Source organism: Scyliorhinus canicula, chromosome 5 (assembly GCF_902713615.1).
Source record: "Scyliorhinus canicula chromosome 5, sScyCan1.1, whole genome shotgun sequence".
In the NCBI taxonomy this organism is placed as follows: Eukaryota; Metazoa; Chordata; class Chondrichthyes; order Carcharhiniformes; family Scyliorhinidae; genus Scyliorhinus; species Scyliorhinus canicula.
The window spans coordinates 159,585,259-159,601,642 of NC_052150.1; the positions used below are offsets into that span (position 1 = coordinate 159,585,259).

A 16,384-nucleotide genomic window follows, 5' to 3' on the forward strand; every position below is an offset into this window, starting at 1 on the left:
ACATGCTAACGTTCGAGATATTAAGCAAAATACTAACAGACACTATGCTTGATCCCATAGATTTTCAGACGCTCCAAGGAGGGATCAAAGGAACAGAAGAGAAGACACCGGAAGAGAAGAAAGAGATGAAGATGACGTCGTTCATTTTTGTATTATGGATCACAGGATCCATGTGGTTGCGCGCGGACGCAAACCCCCTTACCCCCACTCCATCAGCCGTTAATGTTTCACTTCCACAGAACACACAGAGCCCAGTAACAAGTAGCTGTACCCCGACCTGGTGTACCAAATTTATGACCTGGTACTCCTTGTCCTACGTAGTTGAATCACTTCTAGCATTAGCAATAATCTGCATCATAGTGCAGACCTTTCGAATGAGGAAATGGCGAAGGAGAGCCTACCGCTCTCGTACCCCGGTATATAGGATGAGATCCCCTATCTTCGGTTTCCACCAGGCCCCTGAACCCCTCGAAATGTAATAAAGAACTTTTTCGTTTGTCGTTCATTTGTAAATAAAGAAATGTGTTTTCTGAAAGATTGTATAACTCTGAGCTTAATTGCCAAGCCAGAGAAATGAAATATGAATGCTGCTATCGTTTTGTAATGTTAGGAAGTTAGTATGCTTGGATGTTTTGAGTGAGTGTAGTTTATTGAGGACAGTTAGAGGTTCCAGTTGTTGTTTGGTAATGCATGTCCCCTTATGACATAGCGCCATTTAGAAATTGTTAGGTAACATTTTCCTGCATAGTTGAGGACAGTGTAGAGGTCATGGAACTCGCTGAGGTCAGGTAATGAAGACAACATAGTTGTGTGATCCTTCATGATTCGCGTTAGGATCACAAGGAGGGAGTGTAGCCACCTGAGTTGGCACTTCCCCACACAAAATGGAAAAACACAAAGACAGCAGGGAAATTGGACAATCCTAGAGAAACAAGCAGTTTGCAGACTTTTCCAGTGTATCCTGCCTGCAAAGAAAGCAGACAGCACTGAAACCAGCAGTTATACATATTGATGAGCGATCCCCGGGAACAATAGCTACAACAATTAGCTACATTTAAGACACTCAATAGCAAGTCAGACTCCTCAGCGCCAACAGGAGTCTGAAACAAAGGAGACAAACAAGCCAGGAAGAACCGCCCAGCGATCAAGAAACAGCCCCAGTATTGGGGAATTCAAACCAATCGATTGGTATGGGATCCAATTGATTGGAAGTAAGCTCGGGGTCCGCCCAAAAAGGCGTGAAGCCCCTGGGACCTATAAAAGACAGGTTCCAAGTTCAGTTCACTCTCTTAGCCGGCCCTCCCAACAGAACATCTTAGCAGCTCTCGAAGAACTTGACCGTAAGAAGGAGAGGCCTGGCCAACTGCTGCACCCTCGCTACGAGATAGATGCTCCTGACCCCTTAGTCCATACCAGCTGGAAGCCTGCAGACTCAGGATCGAGCAAGAGGCCATTGTTCCCTGACCCAGCGGGTTCCCTTATCCAGATAAGTATTGGTCTGTTAGTGGTAGGAATAGCCTAGTCTTTTAGTATTGTATGCATGAGTAGCAATTAACTGTGTATTAATAAACGTGTTTTGATTTGAACCTTACTAATTGGTGTATTGAGTCATTGATCTGAACTTGAACCTCGTGGTGGTATCATAAGGATACCTGGCGACTCTAGAGCTAAGTAACAAAACAGAGCCAATTGAGTGTAAAGCGCACTCACCAGAATGAGCAACACCGCCTCAAGGGTGGATCAGGGGCCACCTGCACTTGGATGGGCGGGATTGCCGCCAATGCGGTGGTCGCAGAGGTCGGCAGGATTGCTGGTAGATCGGTGGCCTTGTGGCAGGGTGCGTCCGGAGGAAGCAGTGTGTGAGGTGGGACATCACGGTTGGGTGGCGGGCGTGGAAGTCTGCGCAGCGCCCACCTGTTGCGTCGTAGGAAAGAGCCATCAGCCATGCGAATGAGGAACGATCTCGGGGCCACTTGCTTGACCACCACAGCTGTGGCGGACCAGCCACCGTCAGGCAGCTGTACATGAACTCGATCAGCTGGGACCAGCTCTGGGAGATCCGTGGCATGAGCGTCGTATGCTGACTTATGTTGTGCCCGAGACTGCTGCATCTTCTGTATGACCGGGAAGTTGTAAAGATCTGGAATGTGGATGGCTGGAACCGTTGTTCGCAGTGTGCGGTTCATGAGAAGCTGTGCTGGAGACAACCCAGTGGACAGCGGGGTCGCTCTGTATGCCAACAGCGCCAGGTTGAAATCGGAGCCTGAGTCTGCAGCCTTACATAATCTTTTGACGATGTGGACCCCTTTTTCAGCCTTCCCATTTGACTGTGGGTAGTGGGGGCTGGATGTGACGTGCCAAAAGTTGTATAGCCGGGCATAATCAGACCACTCCTGGCTGAAAAAACAGGGGCCGTTGTCACTCATCACCATGAGTGGTATCCCATGTCTGGCAAAAGTTTCCTTGCATGCCTTGATCACCGCCTCCGACGTGAGGACAGACAGTCTCACCACTTCAGGGTAATTGGAAAAGTAGTCGACCAGGAGGACATAGTCACACCCCTTGGCATGGAACAGGTCAACACCGACTTTGGACCATGGGGAGGCCACCATCTCATGTTGCTGCAGAGTTTCTTTAGGTTGAGCCAGCTGACATTTTTGACACGTAGGGCAATTGAGGATCGTGTTGGCAACGTCCTGGCTTATGCCCGGCCAGTAGACTGCTTCCCGAGCTCTACGTCGACATTTCTCAACCCCCAGGTGATCCTCGTGGATTTGGCTGAGCACCATAGCTCGCATGCTCCGCGGGTTCACAATTCTGTCAAGCTTCATGAGGATGCCATCTACCACCATCAGATCGTCCTTGACATTGTAAAACTGGGGACACTGTCCCTTCTGCCAGCCATTCGTGAGGTGCTGCATCACCCGCTGGAGCAGAAGATCCCTGCCGTTTCCTCACGAATTTGAATGACCCTCTCATCAGAGGCCGGAAAGTTGGAGGCACAGAATTGCACCTGCGCGTCTATTTGACATACTATGTCAGTCTGCTCACATGGTGTGATGATAGACCTGGAAAGTGCATCTGCAACAATGAGCTCTTTGCCCGGGGTGTAAACCAGGTCAAAATCGTAGCGGCGTAGCTTGAGAAGGATGCGTTGTAACCGTGGCATCATGTCATTGAGGTCTTTTTGGATGATGTGAACCAATGGCTGTGGTCCGTCTCAACCGTGAATTCAGGGAGGCCATACACCTAGTCGTGGAACTTGTCGATTCCCTTTAGGAGGCCCAGGCATTCCTTCTCAATCTGAGTGTACCGTTGCTCAGTGGGCGCATGGCTCTAGAGGCATATGCAACTGGGGCCCAGGAGGAGGAGTCATCCTGTTGGAGGAGCACCACCCCAATACCGTCCTGGCTCGCGCAGTGGATATTTGTGTCTCCTTGGCGGGGTCGAAAAACGGCAGCACCGGGTCTTTGGTGAGTTTTGCCCTCAGCTCATGCCATTCTTTCTCATGAGCAGGTAGCCACTGGAAATCCGTCAACTTTCTGACGAGATGGCGGAGGGCTGTGGTGTGGGACGCCATGTTGGGAATGAACTTCCCAAGGAAGTTGACCATCCCTAGAAAGCAGAGGACTGCCTTCTTGTCCTCTGGGGTCTTCATGGCGTTAATCGCCGAAACCTTGTCAGCATCCAGCTGCATGCCTTGCTGCGAGATGTGGTCGCCAAGGGATTTGATTTCTGATTGACCGAATGAGCATTTGGCTCTGTTGAGTCGGAGGCCATGCTCGTAGATCCTGTGGAATACCCGCTTGAGGCGATCGGTGTGTTCTTGAGGAGTTGTGGACCAGATTATGACATCGTCGACATACACTCGCACTACCTCGATGCCCTCCATCATTTGTTCCATTATGCGGTGAAATACCTCTGAGGCAGAGATGATGCCAAAGGGCATTCGGCTGTAGAAGGAGCGACCGAACAGGGTATTGGATGTGCACAGCTTGCGACTGGATGCGTTCAGCTGTATTTGCCAGAACCCCTTGGAGGCGTCCAGCTTCGTAAAGAATTTGGCATGAGCCGTCTCGCTGGTTAACTCTTCTCGTTTTGGTATCGGGTAATGTTCCCTCATGATTTTGCGGTTTAAATCTTTGGGGTCGATTCGAAGCTCCCCTGATGGCTTCCTGACGCAAACCGTGGAGCTAATCTAGTCCGTGGATTCCGTGACCTTTGATATGATGCACTGGTCCTGGAGGTCTTGCAACTGCTGCGTGAGACGGTCCTTGAGGGGTGCCGCACCCGCGCGGTGCGTGAACCACAGGGGTGGCGTTTGGTTTCAGCAGGATTTTGTATCAGTATGAGAGTGTGCCCATACCTTCGAACAGACTATGGTATTGCGCTATGATGTCATCAATTTGAGCCTGGAGGTTTTCATCAAGTGAGGCCGTCGCCTGTGAGGATGACATGGTGTGGACTCGTTGAACCAGGTCCAGGAGTTTGCAGCCCCGAGCACCGAGCAGGGAAGCTCTGTCAGGTCCTACGATCTCAAATCGCAGCGTCGCTTTAAGTGACCTATTGGATACTCCAAGTTGGCATGAGCCACTGGCAGCAATGGCATTGCCATTGTAGTCATGGAGCTGGCAGGCCGGTGGAAGAATGCTTGGTCTGACGCGGATGGTGTTGAGATCGGATTTCGAAATAAGGTTCGCTGAAGCGCCGGTGTCCAGCTTGAAACAGATGCGAGGCTTGTTAACTGTAAGGATAGCACACCACTCGTCGTCCGGATCAACGCTCAGGATTGGGAGGTGTTTCGCCATCTTTGAGAAAGGCAGCGTATGCTTAGTAATGATGCCCACCTGGAATGGGGATTTGAGGCACTCGGCGTCAGGATCTGGTGGGCTGTCGGGGTCGGAGTCTCGCACGGCCTGCTGTACCGAACGGATGCTTCTGCGCCGTGGCTGGGATAGCTGGATGCTGGGCAGTGGAGCAGATCTGCAAAGGGCAGCGTAGTGGCCAAGCTTGCCACATTGGAGATAGCGTCATGATTTTGCCTGACATTGCAGCTTTAAATGGGCGGAGCCACAATTCGGACACGTCATGATGACAACGTCAGCGCGTTTCGTGCGCCAACACGCATGTGCAGTGCGGTAGAATGACATACGCACCTGCGCAGGCTGGTTGTCGGTCTCGCCACCCCTCGGTCATGGCGCGCATGCGCTGGAGCCTGGGAAAAGCGCGCAAAATGGCCACTCTCATCAAGACTCAGGTCCTGCATTTGTGTGATGGCCTGCACCCGTTCTGCCTAGTGGGGGTTTAGCTTTGCCGTTGCTGCCGCCCTGATGTGGGAGTACCGGTTGTTAGCATGCTCGTGGAGAACGCACATTTCGATGACGATGGTGAGCTGCTTGACTTTCAGGAGCTGCAGGCGAAGGGAATAGGAGTGGATCCCGAAAACGATCTGATCACGGATCATGGAATCAGTTGTCGAGTCATAGTTACATGACTGCGCGAGGATACGGAGATGGGTCAAGAAGGACTGAAAAGGTTCATCCTTACCCTGAAGCCTCTGCTGGAAAATGTACCGTTCAAAGCTCTCATTCACTTCAATGTCGCAGTGGCTGTCGAACTTCAGCAGGACTGTTTTAAATTTCGTTTTGTCTTCGCCATCAGCGAATGTAAGGGAGTTGTAGGTGTGGAAAGGAATAGTGCGATCTTCCTGGCATCCGATGTGGCCTCGAGGTCAGTGGCTTCGAGATAGAGTTGGAATTTGTTTGAAAATCTTCCAGTTTGCACCGAGGTTGCCAGCGATGCGGAGGAGGGCGGACGCTGTCCATGTTACCGGATGGCTGATTGCTGGTCAACGCTGATTACCTCAAGGTGAGTCCGTCAATTCTCAGACCTGGTACCATGATGTGTTGGGTAGGCTGGGTCTATGTGGACTGCGTTTGATGCAGTGTAGAGAGAGACAGACTTCCAACACTTGATGAGATGCAACACGATTTTATTTAACATCTAACTATTTTACATGCTTAACTGTGGGTTGACACTATGCTGAGTTGACCGGAGACCTGAGGGTAGCCTGACCAGACTGACTACCACATGGTGTTTGCACTGTCTACTGCTCATGAGCTCTGACTGTCTCAGAGGCTGGACCCCGAGAGAGCAGGAAAACTGGTGCCCTCTGGCTTTATAGTGGTCGTGTCCTATCTGGTGATTGGCTGCTGTGTTCTGTGTGCTCACTGGTCATCCTGTCTGTCAATCACTGCCTGTCTGCACTCCATCATAAACATGGATGTATATTATGACACGCACCACTTCAGACTGACATCAATGTCTGACATGGCCCCCATTGTACTGAAAAATTGGAAAAATATGACATTTGAAACATGAAAGTAACACTGAGAATGCCTGAGACTTTTAATGAAAGGGAGAAGTCCCACAAGGGGTTAACAGCAGCAGCTTTTTTGAAATGCAGACAGCTTCACTGGCGTGAAGGAAAACAGCTCGGAACAATTCATTCTGATTTACAAGTTAAAAAGTCAATTTGATCGACTTAAATTCTTAAGTTATATGAAAGGGAACAGTATTTCACAATTCTTTAAGCAATGATTTATTTTATTGAACAATGAAGAAAAGCAGCCAGAATCTAAGGTTTAAAATAAGGGACAACTGTTGAGCGTGAAAACTTGCTGTCACCAGTAATAAGATGAGACAACTGATTTACAAATAAAGAAACCCATAAGGTGATAAGGTTATACTATAACATACACCATTTTGACGTTAAAACCCTTTAGAATTTAGCCAAGCCAGATAAGTGTGGAGTCAAAGGGGGGTAACCTGAACATGACATTAGCTTGACCCAAAGATGACCCGGGTTGAGACTGGAAAAAATCATTAACAAAGACAAAGGAAAAAACAAAGGAAAAAGTTCAAAGTAAGTAATGGCGAGCTGGTGGAATGAAGCCATGCTGTTGCAAGGAGCCACGCTTCTAACCGATAGAAACTAGCTTTCAGCTGTCAGGCTCAAGCAGCAAAGGGGAGTAACTCTTTGTGAAGGTCAGGCTGCACAAATTGCTATAAAAATTCTGAAAATTGAGCAGAGAAAGACATTTTTCCTCAGTGATGGGACGAGCAGCATCTGAAGACCGAGCAACCCAGAGAATCGAACAGAAGACCAAAAGTGAAAGAAAAACGATTGACAAGATAGACTTGAAAGTCTTACAACTGGTCCGAACAAGAAAGGGATCTTTTTACCTTTCTGTAACAGTAGTTTTTATCTTTTTAACTTGAAAATAAAGTTAAGTTTAAATTGATAACCTGAAAGAGTGGTTATTATTATTAGAAAGTTTACTTTACTCTACTTAGCAAGCCGGACCCGTGTGTAAGCTACTGAGTGGTAAGTAGACGGAATCTCCTTGGAAGATATGGATTATACCGGGGGATAACTTGAAATAATAGTTTGACCTGATTGGCATCCACCTAAGTCTGCCCAGGATTCAGGGAAAGCAAGGGAATCCCTGGATCACCACTTAGAATTACAGCACTCTATCAACTATATGGGGTATTCTAAGAATAGTGGTGAGGTTTTTACTTCACCATCTGCAAGAACCATAAATTCCACTGGACCCAACCTTCAAAAGGTAGAGACAGGACAAGGGAACGTTGACAGTAGGGGACCTATACATAGGTGGCAGGGTAGTGACACTGGGGGAACTGAGGGACAAACTTCAGCTCCCAAAAGGGAACGAGTTGCGATACATGCAGCTAAGGAACTTCTTCCGAAGGAGACAATAACATTCCCCTGACTATCAGAACACTCCCTGCTGGACAGACTCCTAACCGCGGGTGAACTATGGACGGCAACTCTGCTGACACATACGGACAACTATTGGAAGAGGTATAGTCACCACTGGATGAGATTTGGGAGGAAGAGAGCGGCATAGAGATAGGGGGAGGACATTGGAGTGAAGCCCTGCACAGGGCGAATTCCACCTCCTTATGTGCAGGGTTTAGCCTCATGCAGCTGAAAGTAGTGCACAGGATGCACTTGACAAGAACACGTATGAGTCAGTTCTTTCTGGAAGTGGGGCACAAATGTGAACCGTACCAAGGAGGCCCGGCTAATCATATCCACATGTTTTGGTCTTGCCCCAGACTGATTGTACACTGGACCGCCTTCTTTGAGGCCAGGTCCAGAGTTGTGGAAGTGCAGGTGGAGCTGTGCCGACTAGTGGTGATCTTTGGGATTTCGGAACAGCCAAAACTATTCACAGGGAAAGGGACAGATGCCCTAGCCTCCCTGATAGCCCGCTGGAGAGTCATGCTTGGCTGGAGATCAGCTGTGCCACCCAAGGCTATGACTGGCTGTCCAAGCTAGCAGAATTCCTCAAACTGGAAAGAATTAAATGATCTGTTCGTAACCAGTAACCAATAGTGAGCTGGAAGGGGGGAAGGGGGGGGAGGAGTAGAGAAGAGAAGAGGAGGAGAGAGAGAGAGAAAGCCAGAACTAGCAGCACCAATGCAACAAAAAGAAGGCGGGGGTAAGAAGAGGGGGTAAGGGGAGGTGGGGCAGGAGGAGGGGGGAGGGAACAACAAATGGGACGCAAGGCAGGGAAGCTGGAGGGAACAACCTAGGCAGCAGTAGCCCCAGATGGCACCTAAAACCCCCCTGATGTGCTCTGACACCAGGTGGCAATGCATACAGCACAGGAACGGCACAAAGGGAGTGGCCAAATCAGGGGAGCCAAAACCAGGGCCCCAACAATAATACCTGCACATTTGCTGTCTTGTTCCCCTCCTGGGCTTATTATGTAGGTATCACTGTTTCTTCTTGTACATATATTTAGATATATACTATATATATGCTCATTTTGTAAAGATTTATTTGTTACTGTTTAATGCTCCCTGCAATGTAACTAGAAAATGCAAACCAATAAGAACAATTAAAACTTTTTTTGAAATCTCTCCTGTCTTCCACTCCACCATAGACTTTACTGTTTGTTCTTTCTGCCCTTTTTCACTTAATTAAAACCTATTGGGTCCGATTCTCCACTCCCCACGCCGGGTGGGAGAATCGCGGGAGGGCCAGGTGACTCACGACACGCCCCCCTGGCGCCCCCCCGTGATTCTCCCACCCCCGCTCGGAAGAATCGCCGCTCGCAGTTCACGGCGACCGGCGATTCACCGACCCGGATGGGCCGAGCGGCCTGACGTTCATGACCGGTTCACGACAGTGGCAACCATACCTGGTCGCTGACGTCGTGAACATGGCGCCAAAAGCTGGTTTGAAGCTTGTGGGGGGCGGAGAGGGCAGTGAGCACCACGGCCGTGCTCGGGAGGGGACTGGCCCGCGATCGGTGCCCACCGATCATCGGGTCAGCGTCTCAAAGGGACGCACTCTTTCCCCTCCGCCGCCCCGCAAGATCAAGCCGCCACGTCTTGCGGGGCAGCGGAGGGGAAGACGGCAACTGCGCATGCGCGGGTTTGAGCCGTCAGTCACGCATGCGCGGGTTGCAGCCGGTCAATCCGCGTACGTGCGACTGACGTCACTTAGGCGCGCCGGCTGCGTCATTCTCCGAGAGTTACGGAGGGCCGCTCCTAGCCCCCGGGTCGGGGTGAATAAGGTGAAAGGAGCGGCCTCCGAGGCTGTCGTGAAACTCGGCCGTGTTCACGACGGACTTCCCGATTTTTTGCGGGAGCGGAGAATTCCGCCCATTACATTTCTAACTTTTCCTAGTTCTGATGAATGGTCACCGACCCGAAACAATGGGCGGAATTCTCCGCAAGGCCCGACGCCGTTATGAAACCAGGAGAGGTTCACGACGGCGTCGGAGGCCTCTCCTTGCCCCCTATTCTCCCCCCCCCCCGGGTCTAGGAGGGCCGTGCCATAAATCTCGGCCACGGGGCCTTGTCGCTGGCGTCAGGGCCCGGTGCACCGAGAACGACGCGGCCGGCGCGACTAATGACGTCAGCCGCGCATGCGGAGGTTGGCCAGCTCCAACCCGCGCATGCGCAGCTGACGTCACGACGGCTCAAACCCGCGCATGCGCGGTTGCCGTCTTCCCCTCCGCTGCCCCGCACGACGTGGCAGCTTGATCTTGCGGGGCAGCGGAGGGGAAAGAGTGCGCCCCTTTGAGACGTCAGCCCGATGATCGGTGGGCACCGATCGCGGGCCAGTCCCCTCCCGAGCACGGTTGTGGTGCTCACTCCCCACAAGCCACAAAACAGCTTTTGGCGCCATGTTCATGCCGGCAGTGACCAGGTGTGGTTGCCGCCGGCGTGAACCGGTCGGGAACGGCAGGCCGCTCGGCCCATCCGTGTCGGAGAATCGCGGGCCGCCGTTTTTCATGGTGACCCGCGATTCTCCGAGCGGCGTGTTGCAAAATGAGACATGCCATTTTGGGGGGGGGGGTGGGAGCGGAGAATCGCGCCCAATAACTTTCTTCCTGCACAGCTGATTTAATAATAATTTATTAGTGTCACAAGTAGGCTTACATTAACACTGCAATGAAGTTACTGTGAAAAGCCCCTAGTCGCCACATTCCAACGCCTGTTCGGGTACACTGAGGGAGAATTCAAAATGTCTGATTCACCTAACAAGCACGTCTTTCGTGACTTGTGGGACGAAACCGGAGCAGCCGGAGGTAACCCATGCAGACACGGGGAGAACTTGCAGACTCCGCACAGACAGTGGCCCAAGCCGGGATTCGAAACGGGTCCCTGGCGTTGTGAAGCAACAGTGCTAATTACTGTGCTACCGTGCCGCCCATGCATTTCCAGCATTCACAGTAATTTGCTTCTCTATTAATCCTATTGTGTCTTTCCTAGAACTTGGACAGAACAATAGAAAACGATTCCCGTTGCTACAATTCCTCCCCATAGAACTGTATATCTTTGTGTTCCAAATATTTATCAATTTTTCGGTTAAAGAAATTACATGGCCGGCCTCAACCATTATATTCCAGCAGATCTTTGTACAAATAATTTCAATCATTGTTGTCTAGAGCAGCACCTTACCTTAACGCCATTCAACTGGCTGATATGAAGTTTACTCAGTGTTATTAAATTACATATTTCAATTGGAAATAGCTCAAAATTATTATTAGAAAAATTAAGGTCCAAAATATTCTGTAGATTTAGAATATCCCATGGAAGATTTTCAAGTTGGTTGTTTGATATATCTAGTAGCTTCAGATTGTTCAGTCTGCATAAATTATAACAAAAAGTGTTAAACATGTTATGTTGAAGATAAAGAACCTGAAGATTAAACAAAGCTGATATTTGAACTGGAATACTTCCAATTTTGTTTTTGCTCAAATCCAAACAATCCAAGTTCCAAAGTTTGCATATCTCAATCGGAAATAGGGCAAAGTTATTTTCACTTAGATTGATGCTTTCCAGGTTCTTCATGCAGCACAATTGATAAACTATTTCGGAGATGTGATTGCCACTCAGATTTAAATGTTGCAACTCAGTTATTAAACATAATGCAACTGGAAATTGCGAAAGATTGTTGTGACTGAAGTTAATTTTGGTGATTCTAAAACAGTTTTTCAGTTCAATAGGGATTTGTTCCACCTGATTATGAGAAATATCCAAAACTGAAAGGTAGGCAACGTGTGACATACCCACTGGAAGAGATTTCAGTTTATTTCTGCTGGCACAAAATTCTATCATATTATACAGATTGCCTATCCTTGAAGGCAGGTCGGTGAGGTGATTGCCATCGAGCACAAGTTGTTTAATTCTTACACAATTGGAAAGTTCATTTGGAAGATCATGCAATTGATTATTCTTTAGTTGCAGAATCCGTAGCTCCTGCAGTTTCTCAATTTTCTCTGAAAGGCTAGCCAACTGATTTCCACACAATCTTAGCTCTTCAAGATGATACAAATCGAAACACTGCAATGGCAAAAATGTTAACTTGTTATCATTCAGAGACAGTTCCTTTAAGTTTTTCAACTCCGAAATCTCCATTGGTAAGCTTTGAAGAGAGTTTCCTGAAAGGTTAAGCTTTGTTAACTCCGGAAGAAGGCATATGGCTCGTGGAAAAACAGAAAACCTATTATAGTCCAGTTTGAGAACAGTCAAATTCTTCAGCCTTGCTATGGTTTCTGGTAAAGTGGCCAGTTGGTTTTCTCTCAAACTCAGCTGTTCTAATGTTATCAACTGTCCAAATTCAGTGGGTAGGTGTGAAATATTATTTTTATTAAGAATAAGTTGCTTCATTTGGCTAAATGTGACAATTTCACCTGGAATAGATGTGATGCTGTTACAGCTGATATCTAAAACTATCAGATTTGTTAAGCGATAAAATTTCAATGGAATTGTGGTTAAATTCTTTCCTGTAAATGACAATATTTTAAGTTTGGCCGCCATGTCGTCATCAACTTGCAAGTCATCAATCCCCAAATATTGCAACTTTTTAGCATATTCTAGTGAGGCAGGGTCTGATAATTCTTCCCAATCTTCTGGACTCAAAACCCTGCTACTGAGTTTGTCATCCATCTTTTCCGGATGATGTTTACTTCTATTTCAAATTTGTTGAGACTACATTGAGTTGCTTACTTTAGCATGGGTCAACACTGAAAATAGAAATAAAATAATACTTATATTAAAAATAAAAACTTTAATCGGAATAAAACTGCACATGCCACACATTTTGGAAAAACAGCTTATTTTCAAAGGCTTTGTATAGAACCAACACAAACTCCCAGGATGGTGAAAGTAATTCTGAGGTTGCAATGAAATCTGGTTTTCCTATGAGTTTTTCAAAATTAATCCATGGGATATAGGTTTTGCTGGATGGGGAACCATTTATTGCCCATCTTTAATTGTCCTTGAACTGAGTGGCCCGCTAAGTCATTTCAGTGGACATTTAAGAGGTCTGGAAGTATATGTAGGCCAGACTGGATAAGAGTGGCAGATTTCCTTCCTTAAAGGACATTACTCCTTAGTGAACCAGTTTGACTACTCAAAATGATTCCCCAGAGAGAGGAACATAATGAGCTGGCGTTAATAATTAATTCCAATGATAAATTTTGAAATTCTGCAAAGTTTAGGAAGGACTACCAAAGACGGTCAACATCTGCAGCAGGTATCAGTAAAAGCCTGATCAACATGGGAAAACTCCATTACTGCAACAGAATGGGCGGCACCATCGCATAGTGATTAGCACTATGGCTTCACACTCCAGGGTCCCAGGTTGATTCCCGGCTTGGGTTACTGTCTGTGTAGAGTATGCGCGTTCTCCCCGTGTCTGCATGGGTTTCCTCCGGGTTCTCCGGTTTCCTCCCACAAGTCCCGAAAGATGTGCTGCTAGGTAATTTGGACATTTGGAATTCTCCCTCTGTGTACCCGAACAGGCGCCGGAATGTGGCGGCTAGGAGCTTTTCACAGTAACTTCATTGCAGTGTGAATATATGCCTACTTGTTACAATAAAGATTATTATTATTATTATTATTATTAAAAGTATAAAATTTCTAGGCAAACCTTAAAAGTTGATATCACTTTGGATTCTAAATTCCCCATATCAGACCATTTTGGGCAATATGGAAGGGTCAGAACAGGCTCAGAATTGGGCACCATGGAGGAAGAGATTTTTAAGATTCAGAACTGCATCTGGATGAAACGATAAGGCCAGGATTCTCCTTTGCAGAATCTAAGTGCTCCCGCTGAGAATCGGGACTGTGTCTCACTGGTGCTAGGAGTGTTGTCTGGGTGGGATTCTCATGGCGTACCTTCGAACACGCCGGTTTTCCTACAGTTCCTGCAGCCAGGCCACCATTTTGAATGGCCGACCCAATCCCAGGGACAGTCACCTCTCTCCCCCAACACTGACAAGTGGAAAACTCCCAACCACTCGTCAAGGAGGGATACCCTCTCCCCTACCATGGGAATAACGGGTCACTCTCTCACACTACGCTCATATGAGACCCAACTCCCCCAGCCCCACCTTCAGTCCCCCCTCCCCTCGGCCACTCCCTTCAGCCACCACCCCCTTTTCAGCCCCCCACCACAGACCCCACTTCAGTTGGGCCCCCTGGCATTGCCAACAGTGCACTGTTCTCTGGTGCCATGGCAGCAATACTCTGGCAGTGTCTCCCTAGCCTGGCACGATCGACCCCAAGTGGAGTCAAGGATGTCAGCCGATTGCCCATGTGCCCCTCTGCTGCTGCTAGGCTGTAGAGGGTCCCTCAAGGGTCCTGGGAGTTGGTTGGGCTCGAGCTGTGGGTAAATGGTTGACCCCAGGATCCTCACCCGAGATAAGGGTCCTATGTCTGGACTGCTCCTTCCAGCCCTGAGCAGCCTGAAAATCACTCTTGGAATGATAATCTCAGGCAGGTCAAGGTCTTCGTCCTGAACCTGCTTATACTCTCAAGTGGCCTTCTCACTCTGACCTGTTCTACCTGACAGCTGATGAGCAGACTAGACAATTGTGATGAATGTAGGAATCTGTACATGTAACTGATGCAGTTGTGTTTTTAAAAATCCTGGCTTGAAAGGTTGCAGGCTTTTTGAAGACAAGAGGTGGAATTAAAACATCATAAATGTTTGGCAAATGGAATTTTGTTTATATAAATATGGTTCCTGGTGAGAAGATAATTAGAGACATTGGATGGGATTTACCGCCTAACCTGCCGTGTGTTTTTCAGCAGCAGAGGTGGCCCACCAGTGGGATTTAATGACACACTGTTATCAACGGGATTTCCCGGTGACTGCACCGCTCTTCGCCGGGAAACCCGTGCGCCGGCGTGGGACCAGAATATCCCACCAGCGTGACCAGTCAGTAGATAGTGCACCATTGCGTTTAGCTTAGCAAGATGATGTAGTTAATGGGAAGAGCCAGGAGTTGAGTCAGTCAGGAGTTAAGTTTTCAGTTTTGAAATTCATTTTCAGATTGGGATGTGGATAAAGCAGTTACTCTGAAAACAGAAAGCTTTGATCTGTCTGTGAACAGGAGCAGTTTCTCTCAAAACAGTGAATTAAAGATTTGCCAATGAACAGGACTGGAGCAGTTTCTTAAAGTTTGGGAGATTACAGTAGATTGAGACAGGCAAGAATCTGCAAGCAGGTTCCTGAGCATTATCTATTTCTCAGAGCATCCAAGATACTTCTATTAAGCAAGTATTCTTGGGTCTGCTAACTGTATTTAAAAATGGATTTTTACCTGAGATGGGTGTTGCTTGACTGGAGATAAAGAACAAAGAACAAAGAAAATTACAGCACAGGAACAGGCCCTTCAGCCCTCCCAGCCTGCGCGATCCAGATCGTTTATCTAAACCTGTCTCCTATTTTCCAAGGTCTACTTCCCTCTGTTCCCGCCTGTTCATATACCCGTCTAGATGCCTCTTAAATGATGCTATCGTGCCCGTCTCTACCACCTCCGCTGGTAAAGCGTTCCAGGCACCCACCACCCTCTGCGTAAAAAACTTTCCACGCACATCTCCCTTAAACTTTCCCCCTCTCACTTTGAAATCGTGACCCCTTGTAACTGACACCCCCACTCTTGGAAAAAGCTTGTTGCTATCCACCCTGTCCATACCTCTCATAATTTTGTAGACCTCAATCAGGTCCCCCTCAACCTCCGTCTTTCCAATGAAAACAATCCTAATCTACTCAACCTTTCTTCATAGCTAGCCCCCTTCATACCAGGCAACATCCTGGTCAACCTCCTCTGCACCCTCTCCAAAGCATCCACATCCTTCTGGTGATGTGGCGGCCAGGACTGCACGCAGTATTCCAAATGTGGCCTAATCAAAGTCCTATACAACTGTAATATGACCTGCCGACTCTTGTACTCAATACCCCGTCCGATGAAGGCAAGCATGCTGTATGCCTTCTTGACCACTCTATCAACCTGCATTGCCACCTTCAGGGTACAAAGGACCTGAACTCCCAGATCTCTCTGTACATCAATTTTCCCCAGGACCCTTCCATTGACCATATAGTCCGCTCTTCAAATTTGATCTTGCAAAATGCATCACCTCGCATTTGCCTGGATTGAACTCCATCTGCCATTTCTCTGCCCAACTCTCCAATCTATCTATATTTTGTTGTATTCTCTGACAGTCCACCTCGCTATCTGCAACTCCACCAATCTTTGTATCATCTGCAAACTTGCTAATCAGACCACCTATACCTTCCTCCAGATCATTTATGTAGATCACAAACAACAGTGGTCCGAGCACGGAACCCTGTGGAACACCACTAGTCACCCTTCTCCATTTTGAGACACTCCCTTCCACCACTACTCTCTGTCTCCTGTTACCCAGCCAGTTCTTTATCCATCTAGCTAGTACACCCTGAATCCCATACTACTTCACTTTTTCCATCAACCTGCCATGGGAAACCTTATCAAACGCCTTACTAAAGTCCATGTATATGACATCT

The 16,384-nt window shown here is 48.1% G+C and overlaps 1 protein-coding gene across 3 annotated transcripts in view; it reads right to left on the reverse strand.

The window, feature by feature from the left end:
- The window catches only part of LOC119966372 (leucine-rich repeat and death domain-containing protein 1-like), a 111,953-nt gene extending 96,727 nt beyond the window's left edge, over positions 1–15,226 (reverse strand). For all 3 annotated transcript variants that reach the window (XM_038797921.1, XM_038797919.1, XM_038797920.1), the window contains exons 1-2: positions 15,162–15,226; positions 11,008–12,575 (exon numbers count right to left, since the gene is read on the reverse strand). In XM_038797921.1, coding sequence (XP_038653849.1) covers positions 11,008–12,498 — 1,491 coding nt within the window. In that variant the 5' untranslated portion in view covers positions 12,499–12,575; positions 15,162–15,226. The remainder of the gene's footprint in view (positions 1–11,007; positions 12,576–15,161) is intronic.
- Positions 15,227–16,384: the final 1,158 nt, after the last annotated feature.